The sequence below is a fragment of the Leucopleurus acutus genome, assembly GCF_964270905.1.
Source record: "Leucopleurus acutus genome assembly, chromosome: 9".
Classification (NCBI taxonomy): domain Eukaryota; kingdom Metazoa; phylum Chordata; class Mammalia; order Artiodactyla; family Delphinidae; genus Leucopleurus; species Leucopleurus acutus.
Window position 1 is genome coordinate 93,041,464 of NC_139144.1, and position 22,067 is coordinate 93,063,530.

Sequence of the window (22,067 nt, forward strand, 5' to 3'; positions counted from 1 at the left end):
GGAGGGTGCCCCCAGCCCCTGCATTGTTCAAGGGTTAACTGTATCTGGAGATGGGACAGAAATCAGAATACGTTAAGCTTTGAAATATTGGTCAACCAAAATAGTAACAGATTTGAAGATTTGTAACAGATTTGAAGATAATACAAGACATCAGATTTAGCTGGAATGCATTAAGTTTTTAAAAGTGCTTCATATTGTGCACTAAAAAACACAAGGCAAACATCTTAAAGACATTTTCTTAAATAATTCTTCCCTCTGACAATGAAATGCAAGGACCACAGCTCAACTTTTAGTTCTGAATTAGTATAAGTAAGACAGATTCTTACCGTGATCTTCTGAAGAGACTGGTGACCTAAAATGAGATAATAAGCATGATAAATCCTTTGTATGTGACACTGATAATTATAGGTACAACAATGATCAAGAATAAGCTCATAGAAATTACACCCCCAAAATTCAGTTAAATAGAAATTCAGTATAGTAGTAGATGGTGTAATTGATGTGTTGGTTGTATGGTATATTCCAATTAATAACTCCCAAAGCTTACCTGGATTGGTTGAGTGGTAGATGTTATTAAAATAGTCTATAGTCTATTAGCATGGTGATGTAAGACTGAAACAAACGTAAACTGTCTGGATTTATCACACACAATAAAAGAACTCACAGAAATGTGGTGATGGATGAAATCCTGTGAGGTCACTAGTGCTGAAAGCCAGGCCTCCATAGAAAATACCAGGGATGTAAATAAGCACTAGATTAAGTGTCTGTACGTAAAAAAGAAATCTACTTGGACAATAAAAAATGAGACAGAAGAGAAATGGCATGTGCCCTTATCAATGTTGCTTTTCGCTTCCACTCACTGTGGAATTTAATGTTTCAGTGAGTATGATGTAGACCCTCTACGTGTTGGCCTTATGTCTGTAAACCTGTGAGAGTCAGGCAGGAGGGCAACCATTGGGATCTCACAGAACTTCTACAAAGTGATAACTTCTGCATATCATTTGAGGCTCAGGCCTAATTACAATATTAAGATACCAACGGATCATCATATCAACCCCTTTCACAATAATGACCTTCTTTTCTTTCTCGGCTATTAATTGAGTTACTTTGAGCAATACAGACACAACTTTGTTGATGAATTCCCCTCAAGTTTGAAAGATACAGTCTTGACTACTGACTCATGCTTTTCTTGGGAGAAAGAGAGATGCATAATACTGCATTCAGAGGTGTTAGAATTTTGAAGGGAGAGGCAAGAAACCAGGAGGGAGGGGTCCTCTCCTCTAAATGATGGGCCTGCTGGAGTCCATAGCAGGGAGGTGACCAAAGGCAAATGCATGAGTTTGGTAGTAAAGCTACCAAACTTTATATAACTGATATTTATATGTAGTCATAATATAACTAATATTTATGCGACATGATGACAAATGTTGGGGCAAGAATGATTCAGTGAGTGCATAGTGGTTGAAGGACAATTCTAGCTACTTTGGGATGCCTGATACCACTTTACTTCATCTACTGATCGGAAATATTTTTGTCCATTATGTGAACAAACAGTACAGTATAAAGACACAGGAATAATGGTGAGACAGCCTTGAACTTCCATTGGGTGGCAAAGTGAAATCATTTCAACCTTATAGGTCTCTTCAAGTAGACTTCTGTGTGTGAAAACTACAGAGTGCCCCCAGATCTGGGGGAGAGAAAACTGGCATCTGAGTGGTAGACACGGGAGCAGGGGGAGGGAACCTGACATAATAACTTAGGAGGGAACCTAAGTCATCACTGTGGTGGTGGCTGCTTGAGAAACGCTGCTGGGCCTCCTCAGGTGGAGCTGATCTATCCTCTCCCTGGAGTCCCCCTATTTCACACTTTCACACACCAGTCTTCCCACTAGGTTGTGAGCTTCTTGGAAACTAGGACCATGTCTTGTTTAGAACATAGTGGGTCCCTGATTAAAATGTATTAGATTGCATTAATTTCAGCACCACACACTAGAGTTCAGACTCAGACACACTCTGGAGCTCCTCAGAAATCACCATGTCACCTTAAAACCACCTTTGAGTTTGCCAGCTCCTAGGTCAGCTGTGAGGGAAGGGTCTAGGGAATGACCTGAAGCTCCAAATTAGTGACAGCGTGGGCACTCTCAGAGCCAAAAGACATCCTGTGCCCCCTGCAACAGAGATGACCACCATCAAACAAAGGGGAGGAGGGAGCTGAACAGAGGTGAAATGAGATTGACATGTACACACACTACTATATTTAAAATGGAGAACCAACAAGGACCTACTGTAGAGCACAGGTAACTCAATATTCTGTACTAACCTAAATGGGAAAAGAATTTGAAAAGAACAGATACATGTATAGGTATAAATGAATCACTTTGCTGTGCACCTGAAACTAATACAACATTGTTTATCAGCTCTACTCCAATATAAAATAAAAATTTTAAAAAAATTAGAGAATTTTTTAAGTTGCAGAGGGCATGAAAAAAGAGTCAGCAACAAGGAAACATCTTCACTCCTGGTGTTTTCTGATGGGAAGGAAGCAAAGCATGTCTTGGATGTTTTGCAATTAATTTCTCACAGAGCTATAGGAATAAAGGAAAATCCATGCCAATGGACCACTAAATGTCTCAGGTGGAAGGCCAGTGAGGGTTTTTGCTGCCTTTCTGTAAAAGCAAAGCACTAATATTAAATCTGAAAAATTCCAGATGGCTCCTTGAGAGCCCCAAGGGGATGCCTTCTGCGGTATGTCCAGGCAGTGGGGAAGAACTATTGATTTCAGACTGTTTTCTAAGGATTAGTCATGTTGAGTTTCTGTGTTGAATGTCTCCCACACGCCTGGGTTTGTGGAATTTTAAGACATATGGAGTATTTCAATCCGCACTCAGTATTGCACCTTTCACTGGAGCGAGTCACTAAATTATTCCACTGAGACATGCACATCATCCATTATTGCTGGAAATGGGCATAAAAAGTTTTCTGGAACTTAGCTCAGGAGAGAAGAAATATCATGAAATCAGCAGTATGAGTTATTTTTACAACAGAGAGGTTGAATCCCTGGAAGAGATAATGTTCCTTAACCTGACAACAAAGGAAGGAAAGAAAGCTCACTGCTTATTCCTCCCACTGCACCTGAAAGACTTGTGGCTTTGTCCCAGCCTGTTCATTTCTCCTCCACATACACTTTATCTTGGAGAACCTATCTGCTCTCACAATGCAGACTATTACCTCACTAGCGCTCAGATAGCTCCAGGACTTAGAGTTTTCCTCCTCACTTCTTTCCTCATCCCTAGTCTTTTATTATGGGCTACAGGATATTTATACTTGATTTTGCTTTGTTTTATTGGTTTTGCTATTGTTTTACATTTTTATTTACATTCATTCAAATTCAGCAAAGACAACGAAAACAAAAACTCAAGACCCGCATTTAAAAATCCCTCTCCTATTTTATTGACCCCGAATAATTATTATTCAGAGTTGAATCTTTCCCTTTGTGTTGATTCAAACCTGAATAATAATTATTACTTGAGACCCTTTTAAGTACCAGGCACCGTACCAAGTGATGTGGATCAAAAAAGAAACAAGATATCAATTTCAAGGAACTCATAATCTAGTGAACGAGGAAAATATGTAAACAAGTGATTACATTATAATGAAAAAATGCAATAATCAAAACGTGTATGAGTAAAGGGGTAGCACAGAACAGAGGGAGACCAATTCTCTTCCAAAAAAAGTAAAAGGTGGCTTCAAAAAGCAAGAACCATCTGAGCTGGGCTTTGAAGGATAAGTAGAAGCCTATTAAGTACGAGAAAAGAACTCCAGGTGGTGGCAACAGGCATATGAAATAGGGGTAGAGACAGGAAATTTCATAACACGTTATCAGATATACAAGCAACTCAGTGTTGCTCAAATATAAAGGAGTCATAAACATCAGGACTAAAGGCAGAGGAGGGAGGGGCATTTCATGTAGGAGCTGAGGGGCCAATTTGAAGTGCTTGTCATTTACCTTCTAAGCTACACAGAGCAAAGTTCTGAAGCAGAGAAGTCACACATTCTCACCTGTGCTTTTGCTTGGGCAGCTGTAGCGAGCAGACTACAAAACAGCAAGAATAAAGGCAGAAGACAAGCTACAGACTAGTATCGCAAAACTGCCACGTTAGTATCTCCGCTCTTTTTCAATCCTTTTTGAAATCCATGGAAAATAACAAGGAGAATAAGAAACAGAAAAGGAAATATCATCTTTGGCTAAACTAGAAGATGTCCCTAAACTGAAATTATTATATATGAAGAAGAGCAGCTAAAGTATAGTAAAATTGGACCAAGTTTCAGGGAGACAGAGTGTGTTTCAGTCTTAACTGAGGAGACATGAGCTACATCACGGACCACAAAACCTATGACAGAAAGCCCTCCGCTCTGAGCCATTCAGGAGCAGAATCAAACCCTGGAGGAGAGAGCTGCTAAGAAAGAGTCTGAAGACAAAAGATTCAAAGTCAAGCTTCCGGAAACACACCAACCCACTATCCCTAATTATCCATCCAAACTAGCGGTTCCAAAAAGAACTCACCCAATACAAATACGGGTAATGAACAAAAAGGAACCATCATGACATTTACACAAAAATACCCAGAGAAGAGAGCAGGACAAGGATCTTCTGAAAAACAAAACTCAGGCTGAGAACATCCTAAAAAGATGATGGCACGAAGCAAGGGTGGCGCAGTGGTTGGGAGTCCGCCTGCCGATGCAGGGGACACGGGTTCGTGCCCCGGTCCGGGAAGATTCCACATGCCGCGGAGCGGCTGGGCCCGTGAGCCATGGCCGCTGAGTCTGCGCGTCCGGAGCCTGTGCTCCGCAACGGGAGAGGCCACGACAGTGAGAGGCCCGCGTACCGCAAAAAAAAAAAAAAAAAAAAAAGTTAACAAATCTCCATGAAATGGATAAATGGAATAAGGAAAGGAAGGGAGGAAGGAAGAAAACAAGGGAAGGAAACAGTCTCTGTGAACAGAAACTTAAAGAAGAAACAAAATGGTCAAAGAAATAGCTAAAAGACGACAGCAGAGGCAAACAGCAAAGGTTTGCCCAGATCTCTGAACTATTAAGTTATAGAAAAAACCCGCGGGCTTTCCCACAGTATCACCACTGCAGTGGGAAAAAAGGGATTAAGGGGAAGTGAATAACAATTAAAACTATATTAAGTAAGAATCCATTCATTTATTCATCCCTTCAAATATCTGCTTTGTGGAAGTGTTTTGCTTTTTAACCACTTTGATTTACTTTTCTATCATTTTAATTGGAACACTTGCTAGTGAAAGTCCCCTTCCCAGTGTTAACCCTGCTTAATTGAATATCCATACTTTTCTTTCCTTTTAAATGAAGGCAAGACTTCTCCAGCTAGGGTACACATGGGAACTTGAAATAAGGGAAGCCTCAGGAAAATAAGACACCATTTTTAGATGGGGAATTATAAAATTTAACTGGTAAAATATTATTTTTATGCTGAAACAGGCACAGCCACATTATGGATCCCAAAGCAAAAGTTGCTTGAATTCTTAAAGCAATAAAGTTAAAAAAAAAAAAGTTTGTGTTTGAGACAGTCAGCTTCAGGAATGTCTCCAAGGTCCCCAAGGGGATGAGTTTGTTCTCCTCTGTTCCCATGGAAAAGACAGAAAATATGAAATTATCCACTTAAATACAGCTATAACATCCTGGAATGAATTATTTTATAACATTAATGTACGCAGATACCAAGAATCTGAGGGAATGAGACGCAGAGTACACATCAGCTGCGGCTACTGTATTAGACAGCACTGCTTCTAGACCTTGTCATCACTAAGACACAAGGAGCGTCTAAGAAACACAAAACGGTTGTGTAGATTGCCTTCCATCAGCATGTTTCCCTTCAAAGCCTCTAATCTTTCCAGTAGATCAATCACAAGGCTGAAGGACACTGAAAAATGTGCCCAGTGTTCTACCAGCAATGTCATAACAATAAGAGCACAAGAGTGTCCTAGTTAGGAGAGTGAAAGTCTTTAAGAAATATTGCACTACTTGCGATGTTTTACTGTTTTCAATCAATAAACCTAGAACGGAGATGACGGGCATCATGACTAGTTCAGCCTTTATGAGGTGGTGAAATGCTTTGCAATACATTTTAGATACGGGCATTTTCTTGGCAGCCTCCATGAAATCTCCAAGCTCTTCCTAACACAATACCTCCTTTAAAAAAAAATAATTTTTACTGGAATATAGTTGCTTTACAATGTTGTGTTAGTTTCTACTGTACAGCAAAGTGAATCAGCTATACGTATACATATATCCCCTCTTTTTTGGATTTCCTTCACATTGAGGTCACCACAGAGCACTGAGTAAAGTTCCCTGAGCTCTACAGTAGGTTCTCATTTGTTAACTATTTTATACATAGTACCAATAGTGTATATATGTCAATCCCCATCTCCGAATTCATCCCACCCGCCCCCTTTCCCCCCACCTTGGTGTCCATATATTTGTTCTCTACCTCTGTGTCTCTATTTCTGCTTTGCAAATAAGATCGCCTATACCATTCCACATACATGCATTAATGTACGATATTTGTTTTTCTCCTTCTGACTTACTTCACTCTGTATGACAGTCTCTAGGTCCACCCACATCTCTCTTTTTTTATTTGAGTAATACTGTCCTGACTCTACTTTTTTTAAGCCTCTATAAAATATTTTGCTTTTATTTTTTCCATCTCATGGCTTTAATTCAATAGCATCCATGGCTTTCCCACTTGGCCCTTCCTTGGACTATCTGTATAATTCCCTCCCTTGGACAGAGAGAGGTCACTAGACTATCCATTTTACATATTCTTTCCTAAAAATAGATTAGATGAATACTGGGGACCCACCTATATGGGTCTGTTACTTTTTGGAGAGAATCACCCACAAATGAATGTTAATCTCCTTCCCCAGTGTCCCCAACACATATACCCTCCACTGAGATTTTCTAAACCACCTCCTGGTGGGGAGTTGGCAACCAAAGGGGCCACCACGTAGAAGTGAGCTTGGAATAAAAATACAGGACAGGTGTAAGAGGCACCTGAATAGGCACAAAAGCAGAGATTCATATTCTGAAAATACTTAGCCACGGATTATTTCTATAAGACTGTGGATGGGGGAGGGAGCTCGGCGATATTCATACCAACACACAGGCCTGGCTGGAGGAGCCAAGGCCCCTCATTTCCTGGTTACCATCATGCAATTAAAAGAGAAAACACAGGAGGAATGGCAGGGTGGTCTAGAAGCTGTGCTACCTCTAGACTCCGCCCGGCACACTGCAAATAAACCATCCTCGGCTGCAAAGTCCTCGTGAACAAGGCTGTCCATGACCACACACTGAAAGCAACTCTCTCTACATATATTTCACCAATTTGTCTTGTCATGCCTAACATTCCTCTTTACCCTCTGTTTTTGTTTTTTTGGGGTTTTTTTTGTGGTATGCAGGCCTCTCACTGTTGTGGCCTCTCCCGTTGTGGAGCACAGGCTCCGGACGCGCAGGCTCAGCGGCCATGGCTTACGGGCCCAGCCGCTCCGCGGCATGTGGGATCCTCTCGGACCGGGGCACGAACCCGTGTCCCCTGCATTGGCAGGCGGACTCTCAAGCACTGCGCCACCAGAGAAGCCCTCTCCTCTAGTTTTGCAGATGAGGACCACATCCAAAACACTACTTTCTATAAGCACAGGGTGGATCATACAACCTACTCAGGAAGAGAAAGAGAAGCATCTGGTTTCTAGCTTTATATCAACTCTGAATGTTGTTTCCCTCTCTCCTTTGTCATTCTACTTTCACTTCTTCTTCCCTCTCCTGACCACAGCCCTGAAAGTTCCCTGGGCTCATCTCATCCACCTTTCTTACACTTTGGTGAAAGCCAGTATCTCTGTACACACAGCCTCCCATCGTGTGCTGATGCACCTGCTCCTACCGAAGAAAATCAAGGACATTCAGGCCTGGGCAGAGTTCCCCAGGTTGGACTCTGTTTCCTGCCTGGACCATTATTTCTAGTTGTCTGTTAACAAACTCTTGAGTAATGTCTCAAGTGGAAACTGATTTCCCAGCTGGACATCCCTTCCAGGCACATTTCAAGGGTGCACACACCACTGCTGAAGAAACACCATCTTTGTTTTGCGTCTGTTTTACCTTGCACTGATGAAGCTACAGAAATTCAATTTATTTCCTGAAACTGTTGACGGACAAAGAACTTTCATTTAAGTCAAGCCAGCCAGGGGATGATTTAACATGGTCTCAAAGCATGGCTGTAGGTAATCATCTCTGGGCAACAGGCTTCTCCCTTGAGCTTCCCTCAAGGATATGCATTGCCTAAGGACTGCTATGCCCAACCTATGACATCATTTTGAGGGCCTGAGGGAGCAACAGCGGGATCACAGATCTAGCTGACATCTTCACCACCATCACTCCAGGCCCTAAGCATCTCTAACTGGATAAAATAGAACCAGAAATCCCTTAGCACTGAGAACCTCCATCAACTATACAATCCTCTCTGTTTGCTTTTCCTCCCTCTATTATGAATATTGCTACTAAGACGACGAACAAAGCACATACAGTAAGGGAGCAGGCGAGAATGAGAGCAAAAGAGATGAAAGGTACAGGAACCACACAAAGTGGCATTGAAATGAGAGAAAGACAAACACATTCTCTATTCAAGTGGTCACAGACCCATTCAGGGATTGCCAAACAGCCTCAAAGGTAACATTCACCACCAACAGAAGGGAGGGTTGTGGAAAGAGAGAGATGGGCATTTGTGTGGAGGTAGGGAAATAAGTTCCAGAACTCAAATAATAGAGGCTGCTTGGGGAGTTCTTCATTTGAAGTAAATTTCCTCTAATTCTGTTCATATTCATAATGTCCTATTAAGACTCTCCTATCCAAATATACACCCGATGATCCCAACGTGAGCTGTACTTGAAATATCCTTTTTAATAAGTTCCTGTGTTTAGTTATATTTGGTGTTTTGCAGACAGCACTTTTACCACTAGCCTGTATGATTCAGTTTCTTCTATACACCCTCCTTAATCAGTCTGCAGAGTGAGGAAGAAACTCCTAACGCCCTTTGAGCTTGAAATTTTACTGCCACCTACTATTCATCCCTAAGAACTGCAACCAAATGAGGGGAAGGAGTTTCTTTGAAATGCATGGTTAGAGGAGAAACGGACAAAAGTGGGCGTCAGCTACAAGAAGAAAGAGATTTTTAAAAAAGAGAGATGACCTGGAAGAACCTAATACAGACCAAGTTCATTAAACATGAAAAACTGACCATCACACTTTTTATTATGTAAAATATGAACACTCCTGGGAAATATTTTAACCTTTTGAAGATGTAAAAACAACAAAAAAATTGTGCATCAGACATTGTACAATCATGCAGAGAAGAAACAGATGTGATAGTTCATATTACAAATCGGTCTTTGCAATATAGTTGCCTGCCTAATTTCTAAAAAGGGACTAAAGGAATAGAAAAGGAATGTTATTCTAAAATCTGATCAAGGAAGATAATACCTGCAGAGACCTGGTGGGGAGTATAATATCTTTTAGAAAGAGCTGCCGGCTTTAGGCTAATGACTCTGGGAGACCTGGCCAACAACTGCTGTTGAGACGCAATCCATCTGGAGTTGTGTAAGTGTGGACTTTTTTTTTTTTAAGCATAAATTGAAACAGGAAGCTCTAAATTGTGAGGGCAAGTCACATGAGTGCTACGTTCAGTATTAACACAAGAAACTTATACAAAAGGCCATCTCACATATCACATGATTCAGGATAGGCAATATCTACCTTGTGGAACCAAGGCAACTGAGCAAGGGCTTACCCCCAGCTAATTATTTTTATGAAATGCAGTACGGATTTTTGAATCCAGCATTGGAAAATGGAAGAAAAAACAGGCTGATGTGGGAGCTGCTTTGGCCCTTCTCCTGAAGATAACTATAATACAGTCCAGAAGTTTTCCTATCAAAATCTCCTCCTACCTAACCCACTTCTCAGAAGAGGGAATTCATGTTCAAAACACTGGCATGGCAAACAAAATCTAAAACAAAGTCTCTCTCTGCCCAACTCTTGTGTGTCCAAGGAAGGTGCAGTTTCTAAGTGATACATTATAAACAACCCAAAACAGGAAAGGAGCTCTAAGAGAAAACGATAAATTGATGCAAATAAGTCATGGTACAAGAAGTGAAAACGGGCTCCACAGACTCTTTGAGAACAACTCAGTTAATGCACTGTTTGAATATTAAGCACTCCTACATGCTTAGCTATAACATGCGGCGGATACTGAACTTAGAACATTCCCACTTAGAAATCTCCCACTTTCAAGGAGATTCCAAGGGGGCTATCGGGTGAGGCTACCATTAAAGACAGCACTGGAGGAAGTCGTAAAGTAACGTCTGTTGTTGTAGTTGCTCTTATGCTTGGTGATCAGCTCAAGAGCTAGAAAAGTTCGGAAAAGGGAAAACGTGGTCCCCATTTCCCTGAATTCCAAGTAAGTAGCTTCTCTACATTGTAGAGCTATTCCTTACCCTGGTCTCTTCGGGGTTGTGGGTTCAGAGGTCCCCAGAGGTTTCAGAGAGAAGTTCCACTCTGTACAACCTCCCATTTCCAAGAGTGATAAATGCACCCCCTTCACATCCCTGACCCCACACCTGAGCACACCAGGCGATAACTGGTCAGTATCTCTCCAACCTGAGACTCACAGGCAAATACTTTTGGAAGGATTTCAAAATTATCCTTCACCCTTTAAATCAGTTTAATCAAATGATTCACACTGAGACTGACACACTGAGAAAACAAGAGGTTTGGTGGGAGTTTGAGAAAAAAGCAAAAGGATGGACGGGTTATTTAGGAGGTGAGTGGTTAGAGAGGCTGTCAGGAGACAGCTGACACCTTGAAACAGACCTCCGAACACTGAATGCACTGGGCTCTGAGGAAGTGGGGTGAGTGGGACGAGGAACAGAGGGCCAGGACACAGAGGCTCACTTGCTCTCCCCAGCGCTGTCTCACTGGTGTTCCCTGAAGGCCCGGTCCCCTCTGCAGAGGTAGGGAGGTGGGAAAGAGGGAGCCAGGAGTGAGCTGATTTCTCAGTGACCTTACGAGGAGATGAGGGCAGCCTCTGAAGGGTTAGTCCCAGGACCAGTGTTGGAGAGAGGACTGACATGCAGAAATATTTCATGTCACAGGCAGATGCACCAAAGTCATATTTAGGAGAAACTACAGCCTCTTCTCTGATTGTTAGAGCGAGAATCCTGACGGGCACCCTTATAAAGTGGCAATCTGTGGGAAAGAGAAGTTGCCTCCCACCTTCCCTTCCATTGCCAAAACCTGCCATGGAAGCCCAGTGACGGGGCATGTGTCGAGGACCGTGGTCCGCAGGTGGGATCCTCTAGAAGTGACATGACAGGACACTTAGCTTTGCATATTTGCCCCCTTTTGGAAGGGAAGGGAAATCGTTGTTGGAGCCCGCAGGAGCTGTGGGCGCTTTCCTGATGGCAGGGACATTGCAAGCATTCCCAGGGGATGGTTCTTGTCACCCTTGACTAAATTTTAATCCTGTTGTTTAAAAAAACTGGGCCCTCAAGGAGAGACGTGGCATCATTTTGCAGAACTAACATTCCCTGCATCTATGCCAACTTTTTCTAGCTTGAATCCCATCCAACCCTACATCCCTATTTTCCAAACTGATGAGATTTCAATGTCAAGTCCTCAAGGAAGATCCAGCCACTGTTTCAAGAGAGAGAGGACTGACCGCACAGAAATGGATTGTACTGTGACCCTGCGCCAGCACAGGGCTGCTCCCAGGGGACACAAGACAGAGGAATACGAGGGGCTCTCCTGTGTGTCCAAGCCTCCACTTGTAGCACAGCCACTGAAAACAAAACAAAAAAATTCCCGTTCCTATATTGGCATAACAATACTCACTCTAACTTCCCCAGTGCAGAGGGAGATGGAGTTATTTCCCCCATTTTAGAATGGTGCTTAATTGATTTTGTTAGGAAAGTGCTTAATTGTTTTCCCCATTTTAGAATGGTGCTTAATTGATTTTGTTACTTCTGACCTGCTTTCCTTAATGCCCTAAGGCAGAGCGTGTTGTTGGAAGGAAATAGAAATCTCTTCTGTTTTGTTTTTAAAGAAGACTCAATAATTTCCTAAGAGGCCCTTTCCACTGCTCTCTACCTATTAGGAAACTCAAGAAAAGTGCTTTTCTACACAAATTGTCCCCATACTTCCTAATGCTCTGGCTTTGCCTTGTCTCCTTTAGTTGGAAATCTGAGAATTCTGTTCCATCCACAAAATCTTGATGGTTTACGGTTCCCCACATACCAAGTTTCTTCCCCTCCATCCAAAGAACATCCAAAACCTCTTCAAGAACTAAACTTCACTAACACAACCAAAATAATCCAGAGATACATGGGAGACACGCTAACATCTCACTGCATAGGCTTCTAGAAACAATTTTTCCTCCCCCCTCCCCTCCCCCACCACTGTGCTCATCAACAGGGCACCTACAACCGCTAATACCCACCAGAGTTACCTGCTCGCTTGTAAAATAGCAAGGGTTCCCTGAGTCAGGGATTCAGTGCATCTGTATTATTTTAATATGTTAATTCCCTGGATCAAACTGAAGAGCAATTATAGAAAGAACAGAGCAAAATTTCTCATTAATTATTTTGCCCACGTAAAGGGACATAGTATCATTATGTGCTTGGCTAGACAGGACAATGACTGGGGGTGAGTTAGGGAAAAAAGAAGAAAGGAAGATACATGTCAGCTAAATGGCATTTTTCCAGCTTGAGCGATTAGCCAGGGAGAGCAAGATTTAGACTAGTCATGCAAGGGACCGTCTCTATCCTGAGAGCGCTGATTTCATCTCTAAGATATATTCCAGCAAAACCTGTTTCCACTAAGAGGATTAATTTTCTCCGTCTTATCTGATTGTGATGCTCGAAGGATATTTCCACAACCAAAATCACGGCCCAATAGTCTGTCTTCCTATTGACAGCCTGGAGCTTCGACAATAAGCGCAATTAACCGTTTTTTCTAGAGTCAGGCCATCACCTAACGTTCCAAGAAGAAACTGGGCAAAGGAAACAGCTGGAGACAAGAGAGGCATGAAGCTATTACTCCTATGTTCAGTCCAGAACTTCTGAGTTTTGGGAAGAGGTGAATTTCAGGGCTATCTTCTTGATAGGATGGTTCAGAATTATAGATTACACTAAAAAAGGTCAATGTTTCAGTTTAAGGTATTGTTAGGTGTTTTGAATATCCCTAAGTAACTTGCCAGGTTGTACAGACATCCTTAAATATAAAACATTAGGTAGAGTGATGTGCAACTGTCATGGAGTACTGAATTATTTGAGAGGTATTTCTGGTGATATAATGATGAAAAGCAGATACCTGTTTATGGACAAAAGTTGAAGAAAATAAGCATAGAGCCCTTAAAAAGCCTCTTTTTTCCTTAGTGGCTTGTGTTTTCGTTAATTCTTTAAATATTCATCCTTTTCATATAAAAATAAAAAGGTAAAATCTGGAGAAAGCAGCAAATTCTCTTTCCTCTTGTTTCCAGAACACTCTACGCATATATCCATTATAGCACTTATCAGCGGGAACTATAATAATTGGTTTATTATTTCCCCTCTGAATATAAGTTCTTCAAAGACAATAATTTCTCATTTAGTTTTACATCGTCAATGCCTAGGTATATGGATTGCTTCTACCTAGGAGGTGCCGAATACATATTTTCTCAATAAATTAATGACTAACTGAATGGCTCAACCTATTTCTTAGATTCTAGTGAAGTCATAAATCAGACCAGATACATTATAGTTCAATTTTTTATAACTCTGTCTCTTGTTAGAGAGAGAAATGCTCCACTGATCATAAAAATCCATCAACCCTGCTTAAGCTAAGCAGGTAACAGATACCTAAGTACACAGATGTCTGGACTGAATGTCTGCCTTTGGTGGTTCCCTACACTGTCTCCCCAGTGTCTTAAGCCAGTGGCAAGATCTTTTATTTTTACCTGTGTGACCTTCACCTTAGGTCTTCTAGGCTCAGGACTTGGAGATACTAAGAACATGTGCATTTTTTCCTTTTCTTTTTCTTTTGGGGGTTTTGCACAAACCACAAAAGAACTAGAAAAGATTATTTTTATTCATAAACTAAACAATGCCTTGCAGTCCCTTTACCTGTTTTCCCTTAACCCAGAGGTTCAGAGGTAAGTTCAGAGGTAGGTCTGTCCTTTCCTCAAAGAGGACTTGGAAAGAATATACTAGAGTTTTCACTCAGTGCCTTTTTTTTTTTTTTTATCTCATAGATCATAAAGTTGGGAAAAGTCTTCCTTTGGAATCAGATTCTGTCTGCTAAAATTTTAGTTAATTACTTCCTTATGAATCTCCTGTCCAAATGAAATATAGTCGTTATGAATTGTGGTGCTTCAATTAATGATGAGAGCGAAGGTGCTTCCAGAAACATGTTATTTTAGTAGCACTTTCGTAGACACTGAAAACTTTTTTTTTTAACTTAAAGACAAATTCCTTATGGTCCTAGCAGTAACAGTGTGAGTCAACTACTTCTCTCCAATTTATTTCAAAATTCTTTCTTAAAGATTGTTTCTGGGGCTTCCCTGGTGGCGCAGTGGTTAAGAATCCACCTGCCAATGCAGGGGACATGGGTTCAAGCCCTGGTCCGGGAAGATCCCACATGCCGCGGAGCATCTAAGCCTGTGTGCCACAACTACCGAGCCTGCACTCTAGAGCCCCCGAGCCACAACTACTGAGCTTGCATGCCACAACTACTGAAGCCCGTGCGCCTAGAGCCCGTGCTCTGCAACAAGAGAAGCCACTGCAATGAAGAGCCCCTGCACTACAATGAAGAGTAGCCCCCGCTCACTGCAACTAGGGAAAGCCCGAGCGCAGCAACAAAGATCCAATGCAGTCAAAAATAAATAAATAAATTTATTTTGTAAAAATATTGTTTTTATTGTGTTCATAGGATTTGAAGATCCTATATGTGTTGTATAGCCTTCTTTGGAATTGTAGTCTCCCCTAGAGGACAGCACACACATACACACACAGACATGGAAAAGCTACATATATTAGAATCAGGCCATCACCTAAAGTTCCAAAAAAGAAACTGGGTAAAGGAAATAGCTGAAGACAAGAGAAAAATGAAGCTATTACAGATACATACATAATATATATATATTATACATATGTATGTATGTATCCATGAGTTCCAAATCCTGAGTCAACCAATCGCAGATCGTGTACCAAGTTTAGGATCCACAGTTGGCCGAATTTGCAGATATGGATCTGCAAATACAGAGCTTTGACTGTGGGACTTGAGCATCCGTTGATTTTGGTCCTGGAACCGATTCCCCACAGATACCAAGGTATGACTCTATAAATCTTTCTTTAAAAATTGTAATGTATCTAAATGGAATTTTCATATAAATGTAACCAGTGCCAGTAATAACAGAAATCTACTTCATTCTGTTTGTTCATTCTGTCTGCTCTCCCTGAAGTAGGAGGGAGGCTGATGGATCTTAGAAGCTAAAGTTAAAACTATGAGAAAACCCTGAGGAGCCGTGCTCCCCTCTCCGGGGGACTGGGTGGGTAGGTTGGGTCAGTTAGAGTTTAGAGGGGAAAGGTGTCTTGAGCAGATGCTGACTGGGTGCCATGGAGGAAGAATGAGCTGGAAAAGCACTGGCGTTGCATTCCTTTCTATCTCCTGTATTTTAAAATTAACCTTCTCAGAATTTTGTCTCATTTACCTTTCGAAAGAACCAGTTTTTAAAAATTTTATTCTTGGTTAATCATTTATTTTGTCTGTTTTATTCCCCTTGTCATTGATTTCTATCTTTATTATTTCTCTTCACTCTTGTTTCTTTGTTCTCTACTCTGAGTCTTTATCCAGTTTATCAAATTGAATGCTTTATTTGTATGGAATCATTTTTCTCTTAATAAATGATTTAGAGTCATAAATCATTCTGTGAATACCACTTCTGTTATTTCCTGCAAATTCTGATAAACAGTATTTTCAGTTCTAAGAATTTAAAATTTCCCTTTGATTTTTTTATAGAATTATTTAGCCTGGTGAACAAGATGTTAAAATTGAACTTTTACTATCTCCAAGTTGACTGGGGCTTTAAGGCTGAAAGCAATAGATGCTATAGTTGTACCTAGAATATTACAATACTTCTTCAGGTCCCTTCACATACTGATTCTTAAATATTCCTAATGGGAAAGTAAATTGTGCAACATGGACCAAAGTTGAAACTGTATAGGGACTTCCCTGGTGGTCTGGTGGTAAAGAATCCACCTTCTTGGGACTTCCCGTTGGCAGTGGTTAAGAATCTACCTGCCAATGCAGGGGACACGGGTTCGAGCCCTGGTCCAGGAAGATCCTACAGGCCCCAGAGCAACTAAGCCCGTGAGCCACAACTACTGAGCCTGCGCTCTACAGCTCACGAGACACAACTACTGAAACCTTGCACCACAACTACTGAAGCCCGCGTGCCTAGAGCCCATGCTCCACAACAAGGGAAGCCACCACAATGAGAAGCCTGCACACCGAAACGAAGAGTAGCCCCTGCTCGCCGCAATTAGAGAAAGCCCGCGCACAGCAATGAAGACCCAACGCAGCCAAACATAAATAAATAAATACATCTATTAAAAAAAAAAAAAGATTCCGCCTTCCAATGCAGAGGACATGGGTTGGATCCCTTGTTGGGGAACTAAGATCCCACATGCCGCAGGGCAACTGAGCCTGCACCACAACCACTGAGCTTGCGTGCCTCAACTAGAGCCCACGTGCCACAAAACTACAAGGCACATGCGCTCTGAAACCCACGCACCACAACTACAGAGAGAGAAAACCCACATGCCACAACTAGAGAGAAGCCTGCATGCCACAACTACAGGGCCCACGCGCCCTGGAGCCCGCGACGCCACAACTAGAGAGAAGTCCATGCACCTCAACAAAGAACCGGGGCACAGCAACAAAAATAGATCCCACATGCCTCAACGAAGATCCTGCAGCCGCAACTAAGACCCAACGCAGCCAAAAATAAATAAATAAATAAAAATTTTTAAAAAATGTTGAAACTGTATATACACCCTGCGACACAGGAGGACACACGCAAAATGTTCACCGTATTTTTAAATAATAAAATATTAGAAATCAATATCTAAATGGAGGAATAAGTCATGGCATATTTGTATAACACAATATTCTATACCAAATTAAATGATTTGAAATCTACATACATCAACGTAACCAAGGAGGACTCTATGAGGCCGTCCCAGGACAGACCCCTTCCCCATATCTTCTGCTGTAGCTCCTCTCTGAAGTACCTAGATAATAGTATCTGATGCATATTTCCAGACTTTTTTCAGATGTTAAAACCACCACCAAATGGAATAAATTAACTACTTGGTGATCGTGAGCAAGGAGCCCACAGACTTTCCGGTGCCTAAGAATTGATCACCATCAACCAATCAGAGAGCTGTGCATAAGCTGATCACATACCCTGAGACCCCCTCTCCCCTACCTTGCCTTTTAAAATGCTTTGCTGAAACCCTTCGGGGAGTTTGGGTCTTTTGGGCATAAGCCACCAATTCTCCTTGCTTGGCCCTGCAATAAACTCTTCTCTGCTCCAAACGCTGACGTTTCAGTTGTTTGGCCTTACTGTGCATTGGGCACACAAACTTGCATTCCGTAACATCGATATGAATGAATTTTAAACATTTGATGTTGCATGAAGTGGCAAATTCTAAAAGCGTATGCACTGTTCAATACAGGTGATGAAAAGTAAAAAGATAACACAAAACAAAAAACCCCATAAAACAATATATATTTTTATGCTACTGTCTGTTGCTATGGGTAGAAAGATTTAATGCAAGTAATAACATAAAACAATAACATGATATTTCAGTGTTGGTGGCACATTAGTGTTTTTCATATAATGTTTGAGCTTATTTAGATTGGGGCATATTGAACACATATTAAATAATGTTTAAATAAAAGCCTATCTTTATTTTTTGTTTCAGTCTCTTTTTTTTAAAGAAAAAAATGCTTTCAATGAGTTCTCAACCATATTTACTTGTGGGTAAATTTGCAGCTGTACATATTTAATGTGCATATGTAGTCTTCCTACATTGTAGAATTTTTCACCTTACAAATGCTTATAAAGAGAGATACCGAAGTAAATCTTTCTTGGGCCCTGGGACTCTGGGCACGCTGCCTTTGCACTGGCCCTTCAGGAAAACAGGGCAGTATGGCAGAGTCAGAAGTCAAGCAGACCTCACTCAAACCACAGTTATCCTGGGTGACCTAAGATGAATATTTTAAACGCTATGAGCTTCAGTTCATTCATCTGTTAAGCAATGTGAGATTTAAAAATTGTTGAAAGATTTAAGGGTAATTTAACCATAGTGGAAAGCACGTAGCAGGTATCAATACTAGCTATTACTGACCTTATTATACATTACATATCTGTATAAAATATATATTATTACATAATTCCATTGTTCTATAACTGCAATTATACGTATGTGTATCAAAGATGCTCTCTGAAGTAATAAATAAAGAGATGTTCTTCCTAAAGGAATTAATGAACACACATACACAAAAATTTTCAGAATTAATAGACAAACTGGATAAGGTAAAGTATGTAAATGATTTAAAGCAACCATTTAATTTTGTTTGTACATTCTGTGAGTCAAAGGTTCAAACAGAGCCCAGCGGGGACAACTTGTCTCTGTTACACAATATCTGGAGGTTCAGCTGGAAAGACTCAAAGCTAGAAGTGAATGTTTGTTTTCTAAGTTACTTGACAGAAAAATGTTTTAAAAAGGAGTCAGCTGCTCTAGTGCATTTGAGGCATAAGGTAGTATAAATATCCAGGAAAACTAGTGGCTGCCAGTGGAAGCTCAAGGAAATATGAAGAGAAATTCCTAAAAGGATAATATAACCCGAATAAAAAATAAGAGTTGATTTTGAGAAAGGGTTTTAAGAACTTGACTATTATATAAAATGGTACATTTATCTGTGATTCTTGGAAAGAATAGTTACTGTCTTAGAAACAATCTCACGTATCATGATATATATGTTAACATACTATACACAGAAAAATCAGGGCATAGGAAACTAGATTGAGCTCACGTGCCTGAGCTTTTGTTTCCACTTTTGGAAACAGCCTGTATATAAGAATAACTGAATCACTCCTCTGGTTTGTCTAGTCTTAATTTCTATTTCTATGGCTATTTAAAACCCTAATTTTCAAATAAATCTGCCCAAAGCTAGATGGTCACTTTTTTAGCTGTCAGTGGGTGGATGACGCAGCCTGGTTCACAGCCTCAATTCCATATACAAAAGAAATGGAAAACAATGCCCTGAATTGTAAGCAATCAAATTGCCATCGGAAACTAACAACGCGGTTTAATTAAAAAGGAAAATCCATAGTAATTCATTTTCTCCTTCCCACTCTTCACACACAGAATAAGAGGTAGTACAGAGAAGCAATTAAAACGAAATCACCTTTTGCCCTTGGGGTGTCTGAGTAGAACCATTACCACCAAAATAATTAGCTTCAGATTTCTCTTTTTCCTCCCCTTTGTCACACCGAAATTGCTTCCGGTCTTTTCCTCCCCTTTATCACACCGAAATTGCTTCCGGTCTTAGAAACAATGCATTGCCCTGCCTCTTCTGTTAACCCTAGGCTTCTAAGAATCTCAATCATCTTGTTATTTTGTAAAGATGGTAAGACTGCATAGTTACAAGGCCACTGTCCCTATTCGATTAGGACCTTGAATCGGACTGGGAACCAGCCTGATCTCACGAATTACAACGAACTTATACAACCTCTGAGATGGGGTGACTGGACTGGAGTCAAACAGTGGGTGCACATGACTGTGTCCATGACCACAGGGTGCACCTTGAAGCTGCTTCTGCAAGGAGGGGTGACAGGAGGGAGGATTCTCGGGACACGAGTGTACCAACACTGTTGCAAAACTCAGTACCCATCCCTCAGATGAAAGCACACCCACTCTCCTGACCTTTGAACAAATGCTGCATCATTTACCCAGAGAGACTACAAGCACTGCACCGCAGCCTTCAAAACCACCTGGCAATACTACACATCACAGCCAGAGGCTCAGAACCGGAGACTCGTGAAACTGACCTGTCACAGCACATCACAATTTTCACACAAATGAAACACTCTGCATCACTTCCAAACTACTCATGTCACTCTCATGCATGTCCTCACAGTATGGCAAACACAGGGGCATCTGGTAAACACTGGGTTCCAGTAAAGCGAACCCTGGTGAGGTTCAGAGTAGTTGTAGGTCCGTATGCAAGGTCTCACTGAGGCTCGGGAACAAGAGAAATGGAAGGCGAGGCTCCACTGGGAGCTTCGGGGTGAGGAAAAGGGAGCAAGGTGAACAGGGTGACACAATCAGGAGACAGCTGGAGCACCACTGAGAAGAGACTCCTTCCCATTGGCTACTACCCCACAGAATCCTCTCCCAGCAACCCCAGTGGTACACAGGACAAGAGACAGAAAGAGCTCTTACTGTAGCACTCGGGAGTGGCTGAAATCTTTCAGATCTGAGTCTTCTTCGTAATACGGAGTTATCATTCCCAGCCCACTGTCACTCAGCATGCGTTTCCGGAGGGCAGGATTCCACCAGTCTGTCATTCTGGGAGGGAGGAGAAGGGCAGCAGACATTCAAGGTCAGCCACAGGACTTAGTCTGCTCTTTCTCAGGATGATTCTTGTCTCCAAACGTGAGGACGGAAATTAATCTTTATTGGGTAGTTACGAGGTGTTTCACCCTTAATAGTCCGTTTAATTTTCTCAACCATCAGGAACTCTTTGTATGCTGCTGCCCTCTTTATAGATGAGAAAACTGAATTTCAAGATTAAGTAATTTTAGGGCTTCCCTGGTGGCGCAGTGGTTGGGAGTCCGCCTGCCGATGCAGGGGACACGGGTTCGTGCCCCGGTCCGGGAAGATCCCACGTGCCGCGGAGCGGCTGGGCCCGTGAGCCATGGCCGCTGGCAACGGGGGAGGCCACAAGAGTGAGAGGCCCGCGTACCGCAAAAAAAAAAAAAAAAAAAAAAAAAAAAAAGATTAAGTAATTTTAAATATGACATAGATAAGAAGCAATGGCGCCTGATGTAGAAAAGAACAAAGCCTAGATTTGCTCTTTCACAGCTTCCCAGCTCTCAGTTTATTTCCAGAGGGGGCAATGGAAAAGAAATGAGAAAGGAACTGACTCAAGTTCTCGTGGTTTTGCAGGCTGCTTTATCTCTGGAGCCAGAGCTGATAGAGAATGACTTAGAAGGCAAAACCCAGGACGAGCTTGGCAAAACGGGCTCACCCTTCATCGGATCCAACACTACGGCCCCAATCAGGCGGGGTGGGAGGACGCCTAGACTCCAGCACCCACCGCTTCTACGGCGGGACACGGCATCACACTTGCCTTCCCCACAACTGACAGTCCTGACTTATCGTATGTGGCTTTCCCACTACCTTCGGGACCCCCGGGGTTTTTTTATCAGGCCATCCTTCGTGCCTGTCGGCTTTCCCTTCATGCCAGGACAGCTCCGGTATCAGTCGTTCCGGCTCCTAAACACAGCTGGAAATCTGTTCCAGCCGCCACTTCTGTTTTCTCTTGGCCCCGCACAGACCAGGGACGAACCACTGCTATCAGCTGGCCTGGCAGAGTGGGATGCTCAGAAATAGCAGCCGTGGTCGAATTAGTGAACGGGGTGAACAGGCATGAGGCTTACCTCAAGCGAATGTGTCTGCTAATAGTGTATAAGTATGTGCACCCACTTGCACATGCCCTTTGAGTGCACGTGTGTGTGCTCTCCGGGGAAATCCTTATTTTCACTCTTTAGCGTCTGTGTACCAGGAAACTACAAAAGTTCATTAAACTTCACAAGGGCAAAGGTCTCTGTGTTTTTACTTTTGCACTGTTGTTTCCCAAGTGCTTACAGTAGTACCTGGCACATAAAAAAGCTCT

The 22,067-nt window shown here is 41.9% G+C and overlaps 1 protein-coding gene across 2 annotated transcripts in view; it reads right to left on the reverse strand.

The window, feature by feature from the left end:
* The window catches only part of DGKI (diacylglycerol kinase iota), a gene marked incomplete at its 5' end in the record, with an annotated part of 450,403 nt that overhangs the window by 48,144 nt on the left and 380,192 nt on the right, over window positions 1–22,067 (reverse strand). For both annotated transcript variants that reach the window (XM_082846809.1, XM_082846808.1), the window contains 2 exons: window positions 327–352; window positions 20,612–20,737. In XM_082846809.1, coding sequence (XP_082702935.1) covers window positions 327–352; window positions 20,612–20,737 — 152 coding nt within the window. The remainder of the gene's footprint in view (window positions 1–326; window positions 353–20,611; window positions 20,738–22,067) is intronic.